Source organism: Dermochelys coriacea, chromosome 28 (assembly GCF_009764565.3).
Source record: "Dermochelys coriacea isolate rDerCor1 chromosome 28, rDerCor1.pri.v4, whole genome shotgun sequence".
Taxonomy (NCBI): Eukaryota; Metazoa; Chordata; order Testudines; family Dermochelyidae; genus Dermochelys; species Dermochelys coriacea.
Window position 1 is genome coordinate 770,479 of NC_050095.1, and position 24,048 is coordinate 794,526.

Sequence of the window (24,048 nt, forward strand, 5' to 3'; positions counted from 1 at the left end):
CCCTGCCTCTGAGCCCCCCCATCCCGCAGGAGCCTGCCCCCCATATCCCCTGCCTCTGAGCTCCCCTATCCCGCAGGAACCTGCCCCCCATATCCCCTGCCTCTGAGCCCCCCCATCCCGCAGGAGCCTGCCCCCATATCCCCTGCCTCTGAGCCCCCCCATCCCGCAGGAGCCTGCCCCCCATATCCCCTGCCTCTGAGCCCCCCCATAGGAACCTGCCCCCCCATCCTGCAGGACCCTGCCCCCCATATCTCCTGCCTCTGAGCCCCCGCCATCGCACAGGAACCTGGCCCCCATATGCCCTGCCTCTGAGCCCCCCTACCCTGCCAGATCCCAAGTCGAGGCGGGAGACAGACGGACGCCACCCCCCCACGCCAGCCTGGATCCGGGGCGAAGGCCTGGCAGGCCGGGGGGGCCTCACTGTTGGATCCCTTCTCCTGCCTGCCGGGGAGCTGCTGCCTGGGGGCCAGAGCCACCAGCGGTTCTCCCCGCTGCACCTTCCTGAGCTGGCCATGACCCAGGGCGAGAGGGGGCAGCTGGGGGGGCTGCCCCCCGGCCCCACCTTCCTCCCCACCCTCGGGGTGATGCTGGTTCTGCTGGCGGCCCTGGTGGGCTGGTTCGGGCTCCAGGCCCAGCTCAAGGCGGCATAGGCTGGTGGGCATGGACTGGGGGGACAGCGGGTATCCCACCCTGGGCCCCAGGGGTCCGGCCCCCCCAGAGCACGCCACCAGCTTCTCCTCTGGTGCTTTATTAATTCCCAATTCTAGCGTGTGCGTCTGTCAATCGTGGTCCATGATTGGGGGGAACTTGGGGGGCCCCGCTGGCGGGGGCGGAGCGCGGGCGGGATCTGGGGGCCCCGCTAGCTGCAGGCGGGGGGGCTGCGGGGCCGGGCCGAGCGCCGGATGAGCTCCAGGGCCTCCCACAGGAAGTCCTTCTGGCAGGGGGGTAGGGGCAGGGCCCCCACGGCTTCCTTGACCTTGGCCAGCCGCCCGGCCAGCGTGGGGCAGCCCTGGAGCTGGCTCAGGTACTGCTCGCAGGCCTGGGGCCCCGGGCTCTCCGGCGGGGGGAGCGCCCGGCTGGGGGGCAGCTCGCGGTACGCCGGCCCCCCCTCGATGTCGTGGCTGGACAGCAGGTAGAGACACTCGCGGGTGGAACACAGGCTGCTGGCGCAGAGCGGGACCTGCCGGGGAGCCGGAGAGAGGGGGGAATGCGGCTGGCTCTGGGGCGGAGCGGCTGGTTATCCAGAGACCCTTTGCCCGGCCCTGAGACGCGGCCACCTCTGGGGCGGGGCGGCTCTTGGTGCCAGGCTCTGCCCCCCCATCCTGATGCGGCTGACTCTGGGGCGAGGCGGCTGTTGGTGCCAGGCTCTGCTCCCCCCCCCGGTGCGGCTGACCCTGGGGCGGGGCGGCTGCTGGTGCCAGGCTCTGCCCCCCATCCTGATGCGGCTGACTCTGGGGCGAGGCGGCTGTTGGTGCCAGGCTCTGCTCCCCCCCCGCTGCGGCTGACTCTGGGGCGGGGCGGCTCCCCCCCGGCCCCTCTCACCTTGACCTGCAGCTTGACGAAGGTGGCACTGCCCTTGGGCCAGCCGGGCAGCCGCCCCCCGGCCCCACAGCCACAGCCCAGCACGGCCTGGCCCAGCTCCCGGCTCTGCAGCAGGGCCAGCGAGTGGTTGAGGCCGCACCAGATGTCCAGGGGGCACTTGAGGCCATGAACCTGCCCGGGGGGGGGAGAAGATGCCAAGTCATGGGAGGGCCCCGAGCTGGGAGGAAAGTTGTTGGAGGTTTGTGGGTGTCTGGGGAGGATGTTGGGGGGGTGTTGGAAGTTCTTCGGAATGGGGGGCTGCCTGAGAGACCCTAGATGCGGTGGGGGCTGGGAGGGCCTGGAGGGGCTATGGGGGCCCAGAGGAGCTGGGGGGTTATCGAGTGCTGGAGGGTGCAGTGGGTGGCCCGGAGGAGCTATGGTGGGCCGGGGGGTGCTGGGGGGGCCCAGAGGGGCTATGGGGGCCCAGAGGAGCTGGGGGGGTTATTGGGTGCTGGAGGGTGCAGTGGGTGGCCCGGAGGGGCTATGGGGATTGGGGGGTGCTATGGGGGCCCAGAGGAGATTTGGGGGCTGGGGCAGCTTTGGGGGGCCCGGAGGAGCTACGGGGGGTGCAGTGGGTGGTGGCCCAGAGGGACTATGTGGGACTGTAGGGGGCCTGGAGCAGCTATAGGGGCCAAGGGGCCCAGAGGGGCTATGGTGGGTTGTGGGTCTCCGGGAGGCCTGGGGGGGCTGTGGGAGCTCGGCTGTGGGGTGCTGAGAGCCTGGAGGGGGCTATGGAGGGCTAGAGGACTCTGGGGGCCTATTGGGAGCCTGAGGGGGAGCTCAGGGAGGGCTGTGGGGCACCAAGGTGCTTGGGGGGCTATGGGGGCAGGGGGGGCTGTGGGGTGCCGGGGGGCTCGGGGGACCCAGGGGAGTTCGGGGGGGCTGTGGGTTGCTGGGGGACTATGAGTGGCTGGGGGGCCCAGGGGAGCTCAGGGGGGGCTGTGGGGTGCCAGGGAGCTCAGGGGCGCTATAGGGGTCTGGGGTGCTTTGGGGGGGCTATGGGGGCTGGGGTGCTATGGGGGGCTGTGGGGTGCCAGGGGAGCTCGGGGGGGCTGTGGGGCCCCGGGGGGGCTCTCACCAGCGTGGGCTCCCCGCGGTCGATCTTGTCCCCGGTGCCCAGCTGCCCGTAGCGGTTGCTCCCCTGCATGAAGAGCCGCCCGAACTCGTCCAGCAGCCCCAGGTGGTTGTAGCCGAGGGCGCAGGACAGGACCTGGGGGGGGCAGGGCAGGGTCAGGAGGGCGCCTGGGGCAAGGGGACAATCCTGGGGTGGTCACACCCCTGTCAACGCTGCCCCCCCTCAAACAAGGCTCCCGGACCCATCCCCCACCCCCTGGGACCTTCCCCCCAGCACCACCCCCAGTCACCCCCAAATCAGGGCCCTGGGCCCCCCAATCCCCACACAACCCCAGCCCTGCCCGAGCTCCTCCCAGCCCTCCCAATCCTCCCAGCTCCCCCCAGATTTCCCAGCACCCCCAACCCGCCCAAGCTCCCCCCGGCCCCCCAATACCCACCGCTGACCTTGGCGGGCAGGGCGAGGGCCAGCGGCATCTGCAGATCCAGGGGGTCGAAGGCGTGAAGGGTCCCGAAGAGGTCACGATAGACGCCCGGCGCGTGGACTTCGAAATACACGGCCCCCTTGTCTGGGAGAGGGGGTCACAGCAGGCGAGGGGGGAGTCAGACCGGAGAGATTCCCCCATGCAGGATTAAAGCAGGGGGCTGCGGGTCAGGCTGAGAGGCACTCGGGGGGCTGTGGGTAGGGATGGGGGGGTCACACCATGTTGGGGCCTGTGGATCAGGCTGAGGGACACTCGGGGGGCTGCAGGATGGGGGTTGCTGCTCGGGGGGCTATGGGTCGGGCGGTGGGTCGGGCCGGGGGGCACAGGAGCCCCCATACCGGTGGGGAAGGCGGTGCTGCTCTGTTTGGAGGTCATGGCCCGCACGGCGAGGTGGGGCTGCGCGTGGGGATGAGGGGTCCGCAGGGGGCTATGGGTCAGGCTGTGGGGCGCGGGGACTCCCATACCGGTGAGGAAGGCAGCGCTGCTCTGGTTGGAGGTCATGGCCCGCACGGCGAGGTGGGGCTGCAGGTGGGGATGAGGGGTCCGCAGGGGGCTATGGGTCAGGCTGTGAGGTGCGCTGTGGGGCGCGGGGACCCCCATACCGGTGAGGAAGGCGGCGCTGCTCTGGTTGGAGGTCATGGCCCGCACGGCGAGGTGGGGCTGCAGGTGGGATGAGGGGTCCGCAAGGGCTATGGGTCAGGCTGTGGGGCGCGCTGTGGGGCGTGGGGACCCCCATACCGGTGAGGAAGGCGGTGCTGCTCTGGTTGGAGGTCATGGCCCGCACGGCGAGGTGGGGCTGCAGGTGGGGATGAGGGGTCCGTAGGGGGCTATGGGTCAGGCTGTGAGGTGCGCTGTGGGGTGCGGGGACCCCCATACCGGTGAGGAAGGCGGCGCTGCTCTGGTTGGAGGTCATGGCCCGCACGGCGAGGTGGGGCTGCAGGTGGGGATGAGGGGTCCGCAAGGGCTATGGGTCAGGCTGTGGGGCGCGCTGTGGGGCGTGGGGACCCCCATACCGGTGAGGAAGGCGGTGCTGCTCTGGTTGGAGGTCATGGCCCGCACGGCGAGGTGGGGCTGCAGGTGGGGATGAGGGGTCCGCAAGGGCTATGGGTCAGGCTGTGGGGCGCGCTGTGGGGCGTGGGGACCCCCATACCGGTGAGGAAGGCGGTGCTGCTCTGGTTGGAGGTCATGGCCCGCACGGCGAGGTGGGGCTGCAGGTGGGGATGAGGGGTCCGCAAGGGCTATGGGTCAGGCTGTGGGGCGCGCTGTGGGGCGTGGGGACCCCCATACCGGTGAGGAAGGCGGTGCTGCTCTGGTTGGAGGTCATGGCCCGCACGGCGAGGTGGGGCTGCAGGTGGGGATGAGGGGTCCGTAGGGGGCTATGGGTCAGGCTGTGAGGTGCGCTGTGGGGCGCGGGGACCCCCATACCGGTGAGGAAGGCGGCGCTGCTCTGGTTGGAGGTCATGGCCCGCACGGCGAGGTGGGGCAGGCACCGGGACACCTTGCGCAGGGCGAGCTGCACCGTGTAGGAGCGGGGCTGGTCCAGCTGCGTCTCGTTCACCAGCAGGCTGTAAATCTTCCCCTCCTCTGCCGAGAGATGGGCCCCGAACCGGCGGGGGGGTCAGGGCGGACGCCGTGGGGATCGGGGATCTCCGGGCCCCACAGCTCCCCCCTCTCCTGCCCCCCACTCGCCCTTGGCTATGGGGTACCCCCTTGGGACACGTGGGGTTTCCATTACCACCGCTGCCGTATTGGTACAGCGCACAGGGAAACTGAGGCACACCCAGGCTTGGTCTAGGACAGTAAGACTCGCGTGCCACCGAAGCAGAGGAATAAACCCCACCCCCCCTCCAGCCCTTGGCTATGGGGCACCCCCCCTCGCCCGCCGGGCACCTGTCAGCAGCAGCAGCACCCGCTCCGTCTCCTGCCCCACCAGCACCAGCTGCCGGAAGCGCATGGCGGCGTGGAACGTCATCTTGAAGACCCGCTGCCCGCTGGACTGGAGATAGACCTCCACGCAGTCGCACGCCCGCCCGGCGCCCGGTGCCGCCTCCCGCACCGCCAGCACGTACACGTACTTCCGGTACCCCGCGTCGCTCCGAGGGTCCGTGGTGAACTGCGGGGGGGGGGGAAGGGACGGTGCTGCTGTGGAGCGGGGAATGGGGCGCGGGGCCTGTCCCTGCTAGGGGACGCCGGCCCCGGGGCGGGGACTGGCTGGCTCAGCGGGGCGGGGAATGGGGCGCGGGGCCTGTCCCCACTAGGGGACACCGGTTCCCCTCCAGCCCCAGGGCGGGGACCGGCTGGCTCGGGGGGGCGGGGAATTGAGAACCATCCCACCGCTGCCACCAGTGGGGCTCACGTCTTTGGCGCTCCGGCACAGCACCACGTAGCGACAGGCCCGTTTCCACTGGAGGTGGCCCGGGGCCGAGGAGACCAGGGCGTTGCGGAGGAAGAAGAGGGTCCCGCCGTGGTCCAGGACGAAGACGTGCTCCTTGGTGGGCAGGAACTTGCGGTAGCCGTGGGACAGCAGCGGGGCCACCGACTTGCTCAGGTAGCGCCGGCGCCCCCCGAAGGTCTGGAAGTACAGGCCCTTAGTGTCTGGGGGGGCAGGCACACAATCCAGGGGTGGGGTCAGCGGGGGGTGCTGACACTGCATAAGCCCCGCCTCTCCCTTCTGTAAGCCCCGCCCCTAGTGTGAAACACCACCCCTCCCTCGTGCGAGCCCCGCCCTCCCTCATGCGAGCCCTGCCCCTCCCCCCGCCAGCCCTATCCCTCCCTTGAGAGTCTTGCTCCTTCTCGTGCGAGCCCTGCCCCTCCCTTGTGAGAGTCTTGCTTCTTCCTTGTGTGAGACCCGCCCTCCTTCTTGTGAGTCCCACCCTCCCTTGTGCGAGCCCTGCCCCTTCCCCGTGTGAGCCCCACTCCTCCCTTATGCGAAGCAGCATTCCTCCCTCGTGCAAGTCCCTCCCCTCCCTTGTGAGAGTCTCCCTCCTCCCTCATGCGAGCCCTGCCTCTCCCCGCGCAAGCCCCATCCCTCCCTTGTGAGAGTCTTGCTCCTTCCTCGTGCGAGCCCTGCCCCTCCCTTGTGAGAGTCTTGCTCCTTCCTCGTGCGAGCCTCCCTCCCTCATCTGAGCCCCACCTTCCCTCGTGCGAGCCCTGCCTCTTCCCCATGTTAGCCCTACTCCTCCCTCATGCAAAGCAGCACCCCTCCCCTGTGCAAGCCCCGCCCCTCCCTCGTGCGAGCCCCTCCCCCCGGCAGCCAGTACTGACAGTTGAGGATGGCGGCTCTCTTCCAGGGGCGGGTGCCAGCCGTGCCCTCCTGGCGCAGCCGTGGGCAGAGCCGGCGGCAGACCCGGCGCCAGACGCCCTCACTGTCGCACGCCTGGCGCAGGTACCGGCACGTCTGGCCCAGGGCCACCGCGTCCCGCACCGGTAGGAAGGAGACGATGTGATCCAGCTGGGGGGGGACGAGAGGAGGGGGCAGGACCCCCAGAGTGACCCACGGCGCAGGGCCCTCTGGGCTCAACGGACCCAGCCCCACGGGTATGGGGCCCTCTGGGCTATAGGGACCCAGCCCTCCAGGTCTGGGGCCCTCTGGGCTCGACAGACCCAGCCCCCCGGGTGTGGGGCCCTCTGGACTATAGGGACCCAGCCCTCCAGGTGTGGGGCCTCTGGGCTATCGGGACCCAGCCCTCTGGGTGTGGGGCCCTCTGGGCTCTACGGACCCAGCCCCTCAGGCGTGGGGCCCTCTGGGCTCGACGGACCCAGCCCCCCGGGTGTGGGGCCCTCTGGGCTATAGGGACCCAGCCCTCCGGGTGTGGGGCCCTCTGGGCTATAGGGTCCCAGCCCTCCGGGTGTGGGGCCCTCTGGGCTCGACAGACCCAGCCCCCCGGGTGTGGGGCCCTCTGGACTATAGGGACCCAGCCCTCCAGGTGTGGGGCCCTCTGGGCTCGACGGACCCATGGCTCTAGCTCCCCAGCTCGCCCTGTGCTGACTCACCAGCTCCGGGGGGAGGCGCTGGATGGGGGCTGAGCCCCCTGAGTCCGTGCTGCCCTCAGCGGCCCCCACCCCCTGGCTGCAGCACAGGCGCTTGGCCTGTGGGGGGAAGGGCAGGGAGGGGTTGGGTGGGGGATGGGTCCTGTCCCCCCCACAGGTGCTGAGCATCTGCCCCATGGCCACCCACCTGCCCCATATGCCTCCAGCCACCTGCCCCATGGCATCACACTGGGCCGCCTGCCTGCCCCACAGCATCCCCTCCCTGTGCCCCCTCCTGCCCCACAGCAACCCCTGTGCCCCCTGCCTCCCCACAGCTTCCTCCCTGCCCCACAGCTCCACACCACCCCCAGCTCTCTCCCTATGACCCCCGAAGGGCTACTGACTGCCCCCCATCGTGCTCCTCGGGGGGCTGGGCTGGGGCAGCAGGCGAGGAAGGGGCCCAGGGGTGGCTGGCACAGCTGGTGGGGCAGGCTCGGGGCCCTTCCGCAGTGGGGCAGCAGGGGGCGCTGTTTTCCTGCCCACACAGCGGCTCAATCCATGGGGTACCCCTGGGATCGGACAGCTGGGTGGGAGGGGGATTGTTATGGGGCCAGCCAAGGAAGAGCGCCCCCAATGAGCCTCCCCTGCCCCATGGCGTGCCCCCTGCTGAGCCCTCGATCCCACCCCCTCCCCATGGCACCCTCCTTCTGAGCCCCCAGCCCCACCCCCTGCCCCACAGTGCCCCTTGCTGAATCTCCTGTCCCACGGTGCCCCCTGGTGAGACCTCGCCCCACCCCCTGCCCCAGGGGGCCCCCCGCTGAGCCCCCTGCCCCACAGAGCCCCCTGCTGAGCCCCCACCCAGTCCCCTGCCCCATAGTGCCCCCCTCTGAGCCCTGGACCCCTGCCCCACGACGCCCCCCCAATGCTGCCCCCCCCAGGCCGCTCACCCCCATGGCTTCGTCGCCCCCCAAGAGCCGGGAGCCGCGCTGGAGCCGCCGGTACCGCAGGCGCCTGGCCGAGCGTCGGTCGCCCATCCCTGCCCGCGCCCCCGGCGCCCGGCTCCGGCCACTGGGCAGACTCTGCAGCGACCCACAGCGCTGCCCCCAGCATGGCCAGGGGGGCCCCGGCCCAGCCCGCCCATCTCCCCGGGACATGGCTCTGTGAGCTGGCGCCTGCCCCACGGCTTCACAGAGCCTGGCGCCGGGGTGACGGGCTCTGACCTCACGGCTGGGCACTGTGACCTCGGGCTGGGCCCCGCTGCCTTGGCACTGCCCCACAGCGCCCCACTGGGACCTCGGACCAGGCCCCGCTGCCTTGGCACCGCGCCACAGCGCCCCACTGGGACCTCGGGCCAGGCCCGCTGCCTTGGCACCGCCCCACAGCGCCCCACTGGGACCTCGGGCCAGGCCCCGCTGCCTTGGCCACCGCCCCACAGCGCCCCACTGGACCTCAGGCCAGGCCCCGCTGCCTTGGCACCGCGCCACAGCGCCCCACTGGGACCTCGGGCCAGGCCCCGCTGCCTTGGCACCGCCCCACAGCGCCCCACTGGGACCTCGGGCCAGGCCCCGCTGCCTTGGCACCGCCCCACAGCGCCCCACTGGGACCTCGGGCCAGGCCCCGCTGCCTTGGCACCGCGCCCACAGCGCCCCACTGGGACCTCGGGCCAGGCCCCGCTGCCTTGGCACCGCCCCACAGCGCCCCACTGGGACCTCGGGCCAGGCCCCGCTGCCTTGGCACCGCCCCACAGCGCCCCACTGGGACCCTCGGGCCAGGCCCCGCTGCCTTGGCACCGCCCCACAGCGCCCCACTGGGACCTCGGGCCAGGCCCCGCTGCCTTGGCACCGCCCCACAGCGCCCCACTGGGACCTCGGGCCAGGCCCCGCTGCCTTGGCACCGCCCCACAGCGCCCCACTGGGACCTCGGGCCAGGCCCCGCTGCCTAGGCACCGCCCCACAGTGCCCCACTGGGACCTCGGGCCAGGCCCCGCTGCCTTGGCAACCGCCCCACAGCGCCCCACTGGGACCTCGGGCCAGGCCCCGCTGCCTTGGCACCGCGCCACAGCGCCCCACTGGGACCTCGGGCCAGGCCCTGCTGCCTAGGCACCGCCCCACAGTACCCCACTGGGCATCGGAGCCAGACCCTGCTCCCCGCAGCAAAGACCCACAGAGGTATGGGGCCAGCCCTGATTGCTGTGGGGAGAGCCCCCTGCTGCACCCCACCCTGCTGCCCAGAGCACCGTACTCCCTTGTGCCGCCCTGGGGTCCTCTGTCGGTCAGTCTTGGGGCTTGAGGTGGGATTTGGAACAATTCCCCACAGTGCCTCGCACGAGAGGGGGACGCTTCCCCTCCCCGTGCCTTGCACAAGAGGGGGACGCTTCCCCTCCCCTGGTGCCTTGCACGAAAGGGGGACGCTTCCCCTCCTCCCGGTGCCTCGCACGAGAGGGGAACGCTTCCCCTCCTCCCGGTGCCTTGCACGAGAGGGGGACGCTTCCCCTCCCCGTGCCTTGCACAAGAGGGGGACGCTTCCCTTCCCCTGGTGCCTTGCACGAGAGGGGGACGCTTCCCCTCCCCTGGTGCCTTGCACAAGAGGGGGACGCTTCCCCTCCCTGGTGCCTCGCACGAGAGGGGGACGCTTCCCCTCCCCGTGCCTTGCACAAGAGGGGGACGCTTCCCCTCCCCTGGTGCCTTGCACGAAAGGGGGACGCTTCCCCTCCCCCCGTGCCTCGCACGAGAGTGGAATGGGCCTGAGGTAGTCATGGGTCTCTTCATATTAGGTCCCGCCCTTTTTTCACATCTCCTTCTCTTGCTATTGGCTAGTTGGGCTGTCATTCTCCTCTCAGTGCCCGCCCACCCGGAGTGATTCTTTCTCAGATTGCCCAGCTGCGCTGCCTCTCGCTCAGGGTATGTCCCGCCTTCCCTGTGGTGCTTCGCGCTCTGATTGGCCAGCTGGGCTGTCACTCTGGCTTCACGGCCCTTCTCGCCCCCCACGGACGGGAGTATCCTTCTGATTGGCCAGTCAAGTAGTCACTCATAACGTGCAACGCATTCTTCCTCGTGTGATTGGCTGAACGCTGCAACAGCTCCGCCCCCCGCACCAGGCTGTTCACGCATTCAACTGTTGCCGCCTTGTGACGCAGATGGCTGGGGAGCCGTGTTCTGATAGGTAGGTGTTCTGTCAATCATAGGAAGACCCCGCCTTTCCTAGTGTGATTGGCTGAATCAGGTGAGGCGTTACCCACAGCTTCTGAGCTGATTGGTTGGGGAGAGCTAGCCTTGTGATTGGGCCATTATGGAACTCAAGCCCAGCCACCTGGGTATGATTGACTGCGGCGGGTAGACTAGCTCCGCCTTCTACATTGCCATTGGCTGACGGGGCCAGAGGACCTGTCCATTCCCCGACGTGATTGGCTGAGCTTTTGATACGGCCCGCCTCCTGTTAGCTGGTTGGCTAAATACCCCAGATGCCCTAGAGGCGCTGTGATTGGGAGAGGCTAAAACAGAGGCCGCGCCCTTTCAGAGCGGATTGGCTGCCGTGTAGAATTAGGCCTCGCCCACCTAAAGTCTGATTGGCCGAGCGCCACTGGCTGGCTCCTTGCGAGCCCCACCCCCTGCCCGTTGATTGGCCACGGCGGCGCTCCCGGCCCCGCCCCCTTGGCTAGGGCTGGGCTCCCCCTCGCGGCCCGGCCGCTCAGTCTAGCAGCGGCGGGCCGCAGCGAGCGGAGTCCCCGGCTCCCGGGATTGCGGCGGGCGAGGCGGAGCCGGAAGCTGCCCCCGCCCCCCCGCGCCCGCCCGGGCCCGCCACCGAGCGGCCTCTGGAGGATGGGCCGGCACGACCCGTCGGGCAGCCTGAGCCGGCGGGGCGGCGGCTACTGCCGGCTCTTCCCCGGGCGGCGCAGCGGCGCGGCGCTGGACCTGAGGCGACCAGCCACCCAGGCCGGTGGAGACCCCGCCCCCCCCTCGCCAGCGGACCCCACACCCTCCCCGCCCCGCGCCGGGCCCGCCCCCTCGGCCCCGCCCCCCCTCCCCGCCACCCGCGCCGGGCCCCCGCCCCCGCCAGGCGGACCCCCCCCCTCCCCGCCCGCGCCGGGCACCGCCCCCCGCCAGCGGGACCCCCCCTACCCGCCCGCGCCGGGCCCCGCCCCCATCTCGCCGGGCCCCGCCCCCTTGCACCCCTTGCCATCACATCGCCCTCCCAGGCCCCGCCCCCTTCACCTGGGCCCGGCCCTGCCACTTCCCCGGTGCACCCCCCAGCCGCTCCCGGGCCCCCACACCCACCCCGTGGCCGAATCCTGCCCCCCAGGGGTGTAGCCACGCTCGGCTCCCTGGGGTGCTCGCCCGCGGCCCGTCCCTCTTCGCACCCCCTTCCTGCTGGCTCTGGCGTCCGCGGCGTCCCTGCGGGCTGGGAGCCCGGGGGCCGGAGCTGCCGAGACAACGCTGTTCGGATGGGCCGGGGGGGGCAGACACACGGCCCTTTGTGCCCCAGTGCATCGCGTCGTTCAGCGCCGGGATCGCCTTCGCCGGCCGCGGGCAGCATCCGGGGGTGCCGGTCCAGGCCTGGCGCCGGTCTGGTGGGCATGGGGCGGCTGTGGAGCTGTGCCCGGGTCACTATCGCAGCAGGTGCCTGGCGTTCTTTGTCCTGGTCGCTGTCCGCTCACCCTGGCGAGGCCCCGGCTTTGCTTGGCGAGAGTCAGGCCTGAATCTCTCCTGCAAACAAGGAACTTGCAAACGTTGCGCCGTTGAGTCACCTGGAAGTGAAACGGCTCTGAAACGGGTGACTTCATGGACTGTTGCTGCATTGGAGATGGGCGTTACGGTTGCCCTGAGATCGGGGCCCTATGGTGCAAATTGGAGGCATCCTACAGACAAGGCAAAGGGATTTTACAGCTGGGAAACTGAGGCAGAGTTGACCTGACTTTCCCAAGATCACGCAGGAACTGAACCCCGCTCTCCTGAATTCCCAGCCCAGCCCGTCTCCCCAGGCTGTCCTTTCTCTTCCTGGGGGCGCTTGCATGTAGCTAAGGCAGACACGCAGCCCCTGGGGTGCTTCGTCAGGGCAGGGACGGGGACATGCAGACGGGATGGCGAGACACGGGGTGGCCCTGTGGGAGCCTGGTACTAGAGATCCTGAGGTCTCTCCCTTTCTCGCCCTCCCGTCCTTGCGGCTCTTTTCTGCACTCTCTGGTTTCTCACCCAATGACTGGTTTGTGGGGAGCCCCCCTTGCAGTCTCGCCACGCGAGTCCCTTGGCCCCAGATTTTGCACCACCCCTGTGACTTGCCCTCCTCTTTGTTTACGATTCTCGTGCCGGGCCACTTCCTGTACAGCTGCTTTGCACCAATCTCGTCCTGTTCGAGCTGACTTGCTAAGGGCTGTGCAGCTGCCAAGCCCTGATCCCCGGGGCTTGGGCTGAGCAGGGGCAAGCTGCTGCGGTGTAGCTGCTGGGTGGTCCCTTGGGGGGTGGCAGGAGCACTCAGGCCCCCAGATGACAGATGTTCTGGGTGTGAGTGGCAAGGCTGGGTCATGGGGACTTAACTTCCTTCTTCTGCTGGTGGCTTGAAGGGTTTCCAACCCTTTCATTACGTTCTGTTGTTACAAGTAACATGTCAGTTCATGGAATATTGGCCTGGTTCAGTGGAGTGGGAGCCAGGACGCCTGGGTTCTCTCCCTGGCTCTGGGAGGGATGTGGGGGCTGCTGGGTTAGAGCAGGTGGGCTGGGAGCCAGGACTCCTGGGTTCTCCCCCTGGCTCTGGGACAAGAGTGGGGTCTGGTGGGTTAGAGCAGGTGAGCTGGGAACCAGGACTCCTGGGTTCTCTTCCTGGCTCTGGGAGGGGAGCGAGGGCTGCTGGGTCAGAGCAGGGGCATTGGGAGCCAGGACTCCTGGGTTCCATTCCTAGCTTTGCCATTGATCTGTTGGGTGATCTCAGGCCAGTCACTTCCCCTGGCTGTGCCGCAACATGCTCTGTCAAACAGAGAAGAAGTTGCCCTCTTCCCTTTTCCGAGGAGCTTTGTGGTGGGCAGATGACATGTGTCAAAAGTGCGTGGGGTGGGGGGGGTGGGGGCTTTTCTCTGTCCCTTTCATTCAGCACCTCCCGTAGCGCCTTGCCAGGTGTCACTCTTCCCTTCCCCCACGCGGCTTCGTGTTCCTCGCGGGGGCGCTTGCTTATTTCCAAAGGCATAGGCAATATTTGGACTTGGGAGAATGCAATGGCAAACTCCCAAGCATAGGCAGGGGGCCTGGGCAGGGGTACTTGCAGAAACTCCTCATTCCCTGGAGAAGATGGATCGGGCTCCAGGCTAGGTTGGCGTAGGCCATGTCTCCCCTTCAGAGGCCCTGCTCCGCTGCGGGGTGGTAGGTAGGTTGGCGTAGGCAGTCTCCCCTCCAGAGGCCCCGCTCCGCCGCGGGACGGTAGGTAGGTTGGCGTAGGCAGTCTCCCCTCCAGAGGCCCCGCTCCGCCGCGGGACGGTAGGTAGGTTGGCGTAGGCAGTCTCCCCTCCAGAGGCCCCGCTCCGCCGCGGGACGGTAGGTAGGTTGGCCTCAAAGACACCCTTGGCATGGTAGCCCTGAGAGAATTCAGCTCTGACTGTGCCTTGTTCAGCACGCTGGGTCGCGTCCCCTCGTAAAACGGCGTGTGTTCCACTTGGATGCTGCCGGTTTGTCCCTCTTGTAATTCTGTCTCTCTCCGGGCCCCAGGCCTGTTGCCAAAACAAGCCTAAAGCCACAGAGCTTCCTGTTCCGCAAATCCACCAGCTGTCCCGGGCTGTAAGGCGAGGTCGGGGATTTCACGCTGCAGGTTTTTTATCCCAAGCTCTTCACGAGCTGTACTAGAAAACACAGCACTGCTTCAGCTCTCCCGAGAATGCCTGCTCCTAGAAAAGCACCGGCAGCGTGAAGGGGAACCGGTCGTTTTAGGAGCCCAAGATTCAAAGTTTATTTTAATCGCAGGCTGTGTTTAAAGGTTTATTTCCTCTGCCTGCTGAACCTCCGGGAGGGATGTTTTTATTCCTGTATTTAGACTCTTCCCCCCCCCCCCCCCCCCCGAAACATTCCCAAGCCTGCAGCAGCGAGCTCAGCCCGGTTTTGCCTTTGTTCAGAGCAGCTGAGGACTTAGCTTGGGGTGTGTCTGCACTGCAGGTGCCAGGGTGTTAGAGGCCGTGGGCTGTTCCTCTGGCGGGGAAATGGGCGGTCCCTGAAAGGAGAGGCCAGGCCCTGGTGAGCTTTCAGTCATGTCAGAGTTCACAAGTGACAGCAATATAACCTAGGCCCTACCGTGTAAATTGCTTCCTTCTGCCTCTGCTGTCCAAGCTGGGAAGGGGCTAAAACGAACAGCCCTGGTCATCTACTCCCGAGTAGCCCCCCCCCCCCCCCAGAGGGAGTGGGAACTATGTGACTGGTGGGTGGAGTCAGGCTCATTTGACAGAGGGGGGAAACTGAGGCGCAGACTGGGGGGCAGTGACAGCGCCCTGGCCGAACCTGGTTTGCAAGCAGCGGGAGGGGGGCTCGCTCACACAGCCCTGCGAGAGGTCTATACAGTCATGACTGGAGTGGAGAAGAGGACAAGAGAAGTGTTGTTTACCTCTCACACAGCACAACACACACACACACTGGGGTCACGCATGGAAGGAATAGGCAGCTGGTTCCATGCAGATAAGAGGAAGTGTGCAGCACACAATTAACCTGTGGAACTCCTTGCCAGGGGATGGTGTGGGGTCACCCGCCCTCCCGTCTCGCTCTGACCCCGGAGTTAGCTCAGCTGCAATCCTGAGGCACCGAGGGGCTGTGTGTCTGCCTTAGCTACATCTCTCCCTCCCGACGCTCTAATGTATTGATCCTCCTGCAGGAGGAGGGAGGCAGGGAGGACCTATGATCCCCATTGCACAGATGGGGAAACGGAGGCACGGAAAAGCAGCCTGCCTCACCCAAAGTCACCCAGGGAGTCTGCTGGAGCAAGGGGATTCCTACAACGGGTCTCCTGTGTCTCAGGCCCGCTATATCGTCGTCCTCTAGCTAAGCCCTCACTTAACGACATACACCGCGGGAAACTGAGGCGCAAAGGGGCGTGACTTCCTTAAGGCTATGACGTTCTCCCTGACATCCCCTTGCTCTCCCCTGAATTGCAGGGCCAGCTCCCAGATGGGTGTGTTGCCATAATGTGGTTGCTGCACCAGCTGGAAAGCTGCTAGCCCCTTTCCACCATCCCCTCCCCTGTCTGCGATAATCACAGCCATTGAGACCTCGGCTGCGTTTGGGGGGGCCCTGCCAGGCCAGCCTCAGTCCCAGCTGTAACCCAGATCCCCTCCATCGCTCAGCACCGTGAGAGTCAATTGTCTGCTGACTCCGGCTTTTCCTTCAGCTCAGCTATGAGCAAACCCAGCTCCGGATCCCGTGCCCAGAGCACTGGGTGAGGGGCTGCGCTGCAACCTCCCCCTGCCGGCTGGGCCTTTGGTGCCTGGGCCAGACGGCCTCTAGGAACGCGATAAGGACTCGGGCTCCAGCGTGCTCCATCCTCTCTCTCTGCTGCGGCTGGAGAGCTAGACCCCGAGCCCCCTCCGTGGGGCACGAAACAGCATCTCCACCGTGCTACTGCTCAGTCCTTAGTACTGGATCTGGTTCCATCTGGACACGGGGTTGGCACCTGTTCCTGTGTGAACCAAGAGCCCCACCCCCAGCAAAGCATCACTCCCTCCGACAGGGGAGGTATCTATTTACAGATGAGGGAAACTGAGTCATGGATTGTCTGCGTGGCCTTGGGCAAGTCACTTTGTCTGTACTTGTGTGGCAGGAGCACCTGTTGAGTCCCGGGACCCCTGGTGCTAGGTGCTGGGCGTTATTTATTAGGTGTATTGCGGTAGTGTTTGGGAGCCCTGGTCCCCTCTGGCGCGAGGCGCTGCACAAACTCTGAACACTTCCTCTGTCTCCTCTCTCCGAGTGCCTGAAGCGCAAGGGTAGCCACACTCCCATCTCCATTACTGGTCCGTGTCTCTGAACCCTGCCATACCTGTGCCGTTGGGGGGCTGAAATGCACCGCAGCCAGGAGTGGAAGGGGGAGTCCTGGCTGAGCTGACTGCGTTTGGCTCTGACCCGCCGGGCAGGACAAGGCAGGGATTTCAAAGGCTGCTCCAGCCCTGGGTGGTTAATTGCGCTCGCTGCAGTCTGATCTGTTAGTGCGTAGATTCACGGTGCCGCCTGGCGCGCCCGTACCCGCACGGGGGGAAACCCCAGGTATATAGGGCTCTTTGACTCAGTGGAGAATGATAGGACGAGGCCCAGTGGCTGGGCATTGCAGCCAGACCCATTCCAATGGGCAATGAGATACCGATTTTTCCCAGAGAGGGCAGTTAACCAGGGGAGCAAACTCCCAAAGGAAGTGGCAAATTCTCCATCTCTGGACGGTGTCCAACCCAGCCCGGAGCCTTTCCGGGAGATGCGTTAGCCCAGCACAGACGACTGGGCTCCATGCAGGGGGAGCTGGGGGAAGTATTGTAATGGCCTGTAATGTACCGGAGGTCACTCGATGGTTCTTTCTGCCATACCTGGTTCGATTGTTATCGGTCAATGTTGATTTCCCCGGACACACCCACAGGGCCAGATCTATATTGCAGCCACAACTGAATGTACAGGTAGGCAAAGGAAGAAATCTGAAACTTGAAAACTTACTAGTTGAAGTCCAGGGCTCTGGACTTTGGAAGTAGGCGAGTTACCAATGGGCTTTGCCAACAAAGAGCAGACGGGGGTCTGATGCGCGGATCTCAGGCCGTTTGCTTTGTGTATTTTGATCTGCCCCGTTGAGACTTTGTTGTGATGCTTTATGATGTTGTCGCTTTGTGAATCTCAGCAGCTACATCATTCAGTGATTGTCGAACCAACCCCCTGTGATGCTGTGCAGCTGTGAACATTTAAATTAGAAATAAAAAAAAAAAAGCTTAAAAATCAGAGGGTGGGAAAGGGGTGGGACACCCCAGCCAGTGATCGATGTGACGGGCCTGTGGATCACATGATTTGTGGGCTGAGGGGGGCGGGAAGGTCAAGGGGGGCGAGAGGGGTGGTGTGGACGGCTGATCGGCCAGTCCTGTCACAGGAGGAGAAAGCTCTGGTGGGGGAAGACAGCGAGTACGCCAGGTTTGGGGCATAGTTGGCACTTCTGGGGGTGCTGCCTGACCTCTCTGGCCGAGTGCCCATGGAGCTGCTGTTGTGCCCCCGGGGCTGGGGTACTTGTTTTCTGCCCTTTGGAGGTGCTGGCTGGAGGCTCGGCCGCCCACCAGGGTCTCTGTCAGGCAGGAACCACTATGTGCCATCCCCAGGCCTCGCTCTGGTGCTCCTGTGTCGGGCCGAGCTAGTAAAGCATTTTCTATTGCTGCGTCATCAGTTTCCCCTGGGCAGGGGATGAGCAGCTGACCTTGGGCTGCTTCCACTGGTCCATTAGAGTGCGACCTCCTGCCTAGCCCAGGCCGGAGAGTTCACCCCGGTCCCCCGTATGGAGCCCCACTCCTTGGGCTGGCCTGGAACATCTCCCGGAAGGGCTCCGGCCTGCCTCGCAAGAGATGGAGTCTCCCGCTGCCCTGGGCTACTTGGGCCAACGGCGAGTCACCTATGCCATGGGGAAAACCAGTGCCTCGTTTCCCGTTGGAACTGGGCTGGGTTTAACTCCAGCCGCTGGGCCCTATCCTGCCTTTCTCCGCTGGATCAAAGAGCCCCATATGCCCGGGATTCTCTCCCCATAATTGAGTCCCTGTAACGCCCACTGCCAGAGCAGCCCCTTCCTGCTGAAATGTGTGCCCCTTAGTTCAGTGCGTTCCCGTCAGCACAGCTCAGCAGCTTTGTTTCGTGGTGTCTTTTGGGTGTGGAACGGGAACTCGGCAGCCTTGCGCAACACGCGCTGTCCTCAGTTGGGCCGGGTGATACAGCCTCGTTTTTATCTCGGGGTCAGGGGGGAGGCCTTCGGATGGTGCTGCAGGAGGAACCAGAGCAAGGCCAGGTTAGCTCCCTATAAATACATCAAGATCACGACCCCCGAGAGGGCCAGGAGCTAACGGGCGCCATGGGCCCAAGACGGGCCAGGGATCGCTGGAGATGATGACAAGGCTTCGGTCCAGCCCAGTCCCCCAGCTGGACATGTTGGGGGCTAAGAACTGAACTGGTTTGAAGCTGGGGCTTGCTCACTGTATGGACAGGATTGGCTGCTTTCATACCAATCTAGCTATCCCAGGATAACTCCCCTAACCCAGTGTGGACGCTCTCTTGGGGCAGGGGGTTGAACTGAGGGTGACCAGGATAAGTTTCCCCGCCGGGTAAATCTGTCTCTGTGGGCCAGTCGTGACTCTGGTGGGTGGGCAGGCGGGCAGGCAGCCTCAGGTTCCCAGACGTCCCTTCTAGACCCCTGGCAGACAATAGAGCAACCCCCATGCCCTACCCTGGTGTGGGAGGATCACGGGGCTAGATCCTTCCTGCACGGCAGGATAGGGAGACTGAGTCAAACCCAGGCATCCTAACTCCTTGCTTGGGGTCTCCCACACCCAAATACCCTCCTTCCCTTTGCTGCTCAGGGCTAGGCGGGGCGTTTCCTGGGGCCCAGATCCTCCAGGGTACATGGGGCCATCAGTGCTGCACGGGAGGTCAGACCCATCCTGATCTGCATAATCCCGCCTCAAGGCGAGGGGCTTTGAGATCCCTTCCAGGCCTACATTTCTGTGATCTAATGGTCTCCTATGGCAGGGCACGGTCCCTTCAGCCCACATATGGGAGCATCGTCCCTGAGGGAGGTGCGTTGAGGGGATTTGGGCTCCCCTCCACTCCCTGTGTGCCGACTGGGTTTGGATCCATCCCCCGTCACATGGTGTGCCAAGGAGGAAGTGGGCACTGGCTAAGGCAGTGGCAGGAGGTGCTGGAGCCAGCAGTGCACCCAGAGAACGCTGCCGGCTCGAAAGCCACATCCTGCCAGCTGCTCAGAAACAAGAATTGCCACAGCCCCCTCTGTGCGCTGCTGGCGCAGCCTGGCTGCACCCTGCCTAGTCTCCCCAAGGGACTGGCAGAGAATGCCACGCGCTGCCCCAGCGCCCCTGGCCGCTCTTGGTTGCCCGTGCCAGGGGACGGGAGCCACAGACGCCGACCGGCCACTCCAGGCCTGCTGGTGTCCAACCGAAATCCGCAAAGAATAGACCAGTCTCATGGCACCGATTTCTCCTCCTAATGCCCCCCTGGGCCCCAGCTCAGCCGTACCTTTTGCCCTAAATCTCCTTGCAATCAGCTTAATTGGACACAGACCAGTTGGCATCCCCCCCTGCCCTGTCTTCTCTAGGCCAACATGCTCAGTTCTTTCCCCCGTTTTCGGGGCTCTCTGGACCATCTCTAGTTCAGCCATTGTCCTCAGGGCAAAGGCAGATGTCACTATCTGGTGCGGTGCACGGCTGGAGGCCCAGCCAGCGTGAAAGCGGTGCCCAGCGTGAAAGGAGGTGGCTGCACACAATACAGCCTTTCTCTTCCATCAAACAACGGGCTATTAAGAGGCGGGAGGGGGAGGCCAATGTTGTTTCTAGGCCTAAGACAAGCAAACTCCTCTACGCTTGGAGCCCGGAGGAATTACCAGCTCTTCAGAGCCACCCTGCGGGCATCAAGGCAAGCCTGGGAAAGAAAGAATTTGCAACCGTGCCCGGACGTTCTCTGAGATCCAGGCGTTCCTCCCCCTACAGCAGCAGGCGACGGCAAATCCTCGGTGACCATTTGGAGTGGCCTTGTTTGCCACAAGAGAAATGCCGAAGTCCCAGAGTTTAGCCCAGCTGCTGTGACCTCCTGTTTTACCCAGGCTAGAAAATTCTCCCCAGTTCCCCTGACCTGAGCCCAAGAGCTTGTGCTGGCCAAAGTCATCTTCCAGGAGAGCGTCTGTTCTTGGCTGGGGCTCTCGAGAGATGGAGAACCCTGGAATCCAGCGAGAGTCTCTCGGTGCTGAACGTCTGTGCCCTGAACCGGGCCCGGATCCCCAAAGGTGCCGAGATCATCTTCACGAGCCGGTCGTGCTCAGGGAGACTGACTGAGCTAGGAGCGAATCCCTGCTCTCCGGGGTCCTCGGCCAGCGCCCTCGCCACGTTTCCCAAGGACCCGGAGCCATCTCTGAGACGAAGCTGCCGTCGTATCGCAAGCTGGCATCGGGCCCAGCTTTGTCGAGGGCTCTTCCCAGAGCTCCTACCCGCCCCGGGGCATTGGCCGCGGCTGTCCCACCTGTTCCAGACTTGGCCGCGGCAAGGGGGCTGGGAAATGAGTTCTGGAGGGCACAGTGGGTATCGGGTGTGATGCAGTAGCACCTCAGAGCCAGCACTGCACAACCCCAGAGCGGTGGGTCGTGGGAGGAATCTTCCCCAGAGGGCGGTTATGAACCCCGGAGAGTGAGGTGCACAGGGGGGGAAACTGAGGCACGGGGGTACAGGGACTTGCTCGGCGCGGGGAATATAACCCAGAGTCGTGACCAAGCCAGGCTCTTGACTCAGGAGGGCGGCTGGGTTGCACCCTCCCCCCGCACGGAGACAGCTCTGCTGGGTACGTCTGCAGCGTGTTGAAACTCTGCGAGGGCCTGTCTTGTAACAGGAAATGCGTCCGGGATCATCCTCCGGTTCTGCCCCTCGCTTTGGAGCCTGCCCCCATCATGGCTCAGTGCTTCGGGTGGCGTCGCTCGGACAGCGGCGGTCCTGCTTGCTGTCTTCTGTGCCGCCTCCTGGCTGCAGATGCGCCAAGGGGCAGGTGGCAACCTTGCTTGCGTTTGAGGAGGGAAACTGAGGCATGGGGTCGCTGCTCGAGGCCACAGTAGAGCTGAAGAGATTCCCCCTGCTCTAACCATTCTGTCGTGCTGCCTTCCACCTGCCCCATAGGCTCCAGAAAAAGGAGCCCATTCTCGGGCGAGCAATTTACGGGCCAGTTTTTTGGCAAACCCGACGGGCAGGCAGCTCGTATGGGAGTAGCGGGAATATAATCTGTGGCTCTCCACCAGGGTTATTTTTAGGTAGGTCAGTAGCACGGGGTGGGGGCCGCAGGGGAGGTGTCACTTCAAATGCAGAACTTCGCACGCACGCACATGCACGCACCCCCCGGTCTCAGCTGTTCACCCGGTCAGTGTGAGTTTGGAACCAGACGCTTGAACGGTTTGTTCTCCCCTCGTGCTCCAGCAGATGGGGAGGGGGGGGCTCTGAGTGAGAGACTCTGGGGCCCTCTGAGCTTTGTAAGGGGGTGGAATCTCCCTAGACTCCCACCCCGGGCCCCTGCCTTCCCAGCAGCCAGGAGGGGCTTTACCGCCCCCCCTGGCCTGGGCAGCATGAGACATGGTTTTGTGCCCATTGCCCAACGGCCATAAGCCTCCCCACATACCCCCCACTCCTGGAGCCAGCCAGTCCCTGTCCCGGGCCGGATGGGAGCCGGTGCCCCCTAGAGGGGACAGGCCCCGTGTCACCCCCCGAAGCCAGCCGGCTGGCCGCTCTAATCTCTCCCTTGGCACTTGCTCTAACCCCTCCCTGCTATTGCCGGCGGGTTATTTCTGGCCCAGCAGAATGTCTCACCTGCGGCTCCCCGTGCGTGGAATGCGGAGGGAGCTGCCCCGTCAGCCGAGAAGGGGAACATCTGCTTTGTATTTTTAGCTGGAGTCTGGCGTTTCAGCCGATCTGGGCCCGCTGTGTCGCTTTGCTTTCGCCTCCCTCGAGTGTCTGTCCGGCGAGCGGCAGCTGCCCAGGGCCACCTTTCGCCTGTTTGACCCACTGCCCTGGCCCATGGCTGGAGGCCCTCTGTGGCGCTAGCCCAGGGCAGCAGATGAACCCAGACGCCCATCTGTGAGGGGGCGAAGGGGCGCTGGGCCAGCTAGAAATTGCTCTCCTGCAGCGCGCTCCGATTCCTGCCTGTCCTGTCACAGTCTCATTCATAAACCCCTTGAGCTCCGTCTTTAAACCACTTGGGCTGTTTGCCCCCTGCTGCTCTTACGGGGCGGGGGGCTTGTCCGCACCCTCCCTCATCTGCTGGTTCACAGCCTCCTCTCCAGCCTCCCTCGGTCCCTGGCCTCCCCCAAGGCCAGCGCTGTCCTTTGCCTTCGCTAGCCACAGTGAGCAATCCCAGCCCAGCTCGGAGTTTCCTCAGGAGCGATTCGCATGCCATCCCCTGGTCGGCCTTGGGGCCCTTCCCTACACCTGGGCCTTGCCGGCTGCGGGCTCCTCTCGGAATTCACCCAGTCGCTTCCTCTGCCAGCGGCCACCTGGCAAATGTGCCGGCTGGGAACAGAAAGGGTGTCCTTTGGCCTAGGAGCTACGCCCCTCCGAGGCCTGGGGTGGGTCACTTGGGATGCTGCGTGTGCTCCCCGCTTGGGATCATTAATAATATCCAAGGGAATGGGGCGTCCCAACCCAGTTCCAGACTGGACAACTGGCATCTCCCTTATGTCCCCCCCTGCCCTGCCCCAAGGAGTTCCAAGTGTCAGGCAGGAGCCGTGCGCCGTATTCGGGGCCCCGCTCCACTGGGAGGAGAAATGGATGCGTCGAGTCCGGCACAAAACGCCTGCACGGCCCCGATTCCCTGACCGCAGCAGAAACACCCCGCGGCAGGCGGCTTTCGTCCAACAAAATCCCCCACGCCTGCCACTCCCACTCATTCTGTGCCCAAGAAGCCCGGTCTCTGCTCGCTCCCGACTCCTCCTCCAGCCTGCCTCTGCCACACCCGGCCTGCGCCTGATCCCTGAGCATTGCTTCCCCCACCTGCCCCCATATTTTTATTAACTTAAATTTTCAGAGTTGCAGGAAATTGTGAGGGGGCTCGGGTCAGATGCTAATGATTTCACGGCAGTAGACACCGGTTCCAAAAGCGCAAGCTTTGTCACGGCTAAAACGCGAGCAGTCGGCATTGCCTGGCAAAACAGTCGCAGGCACTAGCCTGCCATCGGATGCTAGGAAACCGTCCAGCGGCGTTTGGCTCGGATCCTTAGCTGCGGCAGGGAAATCGGGGTTTACCGGTGTGTTTAGCCATTCTGGAATAACTCGCCATTCTGGGCACCGGTTCTGGAGAGAGGCGTCCTGTGGGCCGGGAAGGCTGCGGATCTACGAGCTATTCTGGGACGAAGTCACGTACTTTGGTAGAGAGGGTCCCTCGGGGGTTGGTTTCCTCGGCCAAGTCTTTAGATCTGTCTAGGAGTTTGAAGTGCAGGCCGCCTCCACTTCCTGCCTCGCACGGGAGCGGCAGCTGCGCCCGATGGCTGTGTGTTTACACAGCCTGCCAGAGTGCTGGCGCGGCCCGCGACCCCACTGCTGGGCTTCGGCCTGCCATGGGACGAGGGGCTGGGGCGTCCCCAGGTGGCTCCATGCTCTGGAGATGAAAGGAGACCACCTGGGGGTCGTAGCTCGCAGGATCCTGCCCTCCATAATGAAAGGGGAATTGTTTGCTCTCTCAGCCCCTGGTCTCTGTCTCTCTGTGCAGCCTTCCCAGCCTCCCAGGAACAGCTACCTGCACCCTCATAGGGAGCATGTGGCTCTTGGGGCATCGTTCCAGCTGCCGGCTGCGTTTTCTGTTCGTAGTTAAAAGCCACATTTTCCAAAGGGCTCCTCCTTGGGATCCCCGCGTTTCTCAGGGGCTCAGCTGGAGAGCCCGGAAAGAGACTCCTTTGTTTTCCCACCCAACCTCAGGCAGGGGCCTGTCCGTGTGTCTGTGCAGCGCCTGGCACGACGGGGCCCTGATCTCAGCTGGGGCAGGGCCTGTCTCTTGCTGTGTGTCTGGGCAGCGCCTGGCACAACCGGGCCCTGATCTCACTAATCACTAGATGCCAGTTTCATTCCTCTCTGCAGGTGGCATGAGTGTGCCTGTCCCCTGAATCCTAGAACTTGGCCCCAATACCCCCCTCCCCCATCAAGGTGGGGTCGTCGCCTCCTCTGGGCAGGAGGAAAAAAGCTGGTGCAAGTCACGGCCCTGCCTTAGTTCTTGGCTGGCCCTCAGAC

The 24,048-nt window shown here is 65.2% G+C and overlaps 2 protein-coding genes across 6 annotated transcripts in view; one reads left to right on the top strand and one right to left on the bottom strand.

The window, feature by feature from the left end:
- Window positions 1-859: 859 nt before the first annotated feature.
- Window positions 860-8,260, bottom strand: FBXO24 (F-box protein 24). The gene is made up of 10 exons (XM_038386040.2): window positions 8,054-8,260; window positions 7,131-7,226; window positions 6,402-6,588; window positions 5,494-5,732; window positions 5,028-5,250; window positions 4,563-4,721; window positions 3,100-3,221; window positions 2,660-2,791; window positions 1,543-1,713; window positions 860-1,180 (listed from the first exon to the last, which is right to left on the bottom strand). Exons 1-10 carry the CDS (start codon window positions 8,258-8,260, stop codon window positions 860-862), a joined length of 1,857 nt encoding a protein of 618 aa, XP_038241968.2.
- A 2,510-nt stretch (window positions 8,261-10,770) lies between these two features.
- Window positions 10,771-24,048, top strand: part of LRCH4 (leucine rich repeats and calponin homology domain containing 4) — a 28,435-nt gene continuing 15,157 nt past the window's right edge. For 4 of the 5 annotated variants that reach the window (XM_043503703.1, XM_043503704.1, XM_043503702.1 and 1 more), the window contains exon 1: window positions 10,771-11,042. In XM_043503703.1, coding sequence (XP_043359638.1) covers window positions 10,925-11,042 — 118 coding nt within the window. In that variant the 5' untranslated portion in view covers window positions 10,771-10,924. Of the gene's footprint in view, window positions 11,043-21,126; window positions 21,229-24,048 lie in introns of those variants that run through there. The other variant, XM_043503705.1, reaches the window with a different exon arrangement.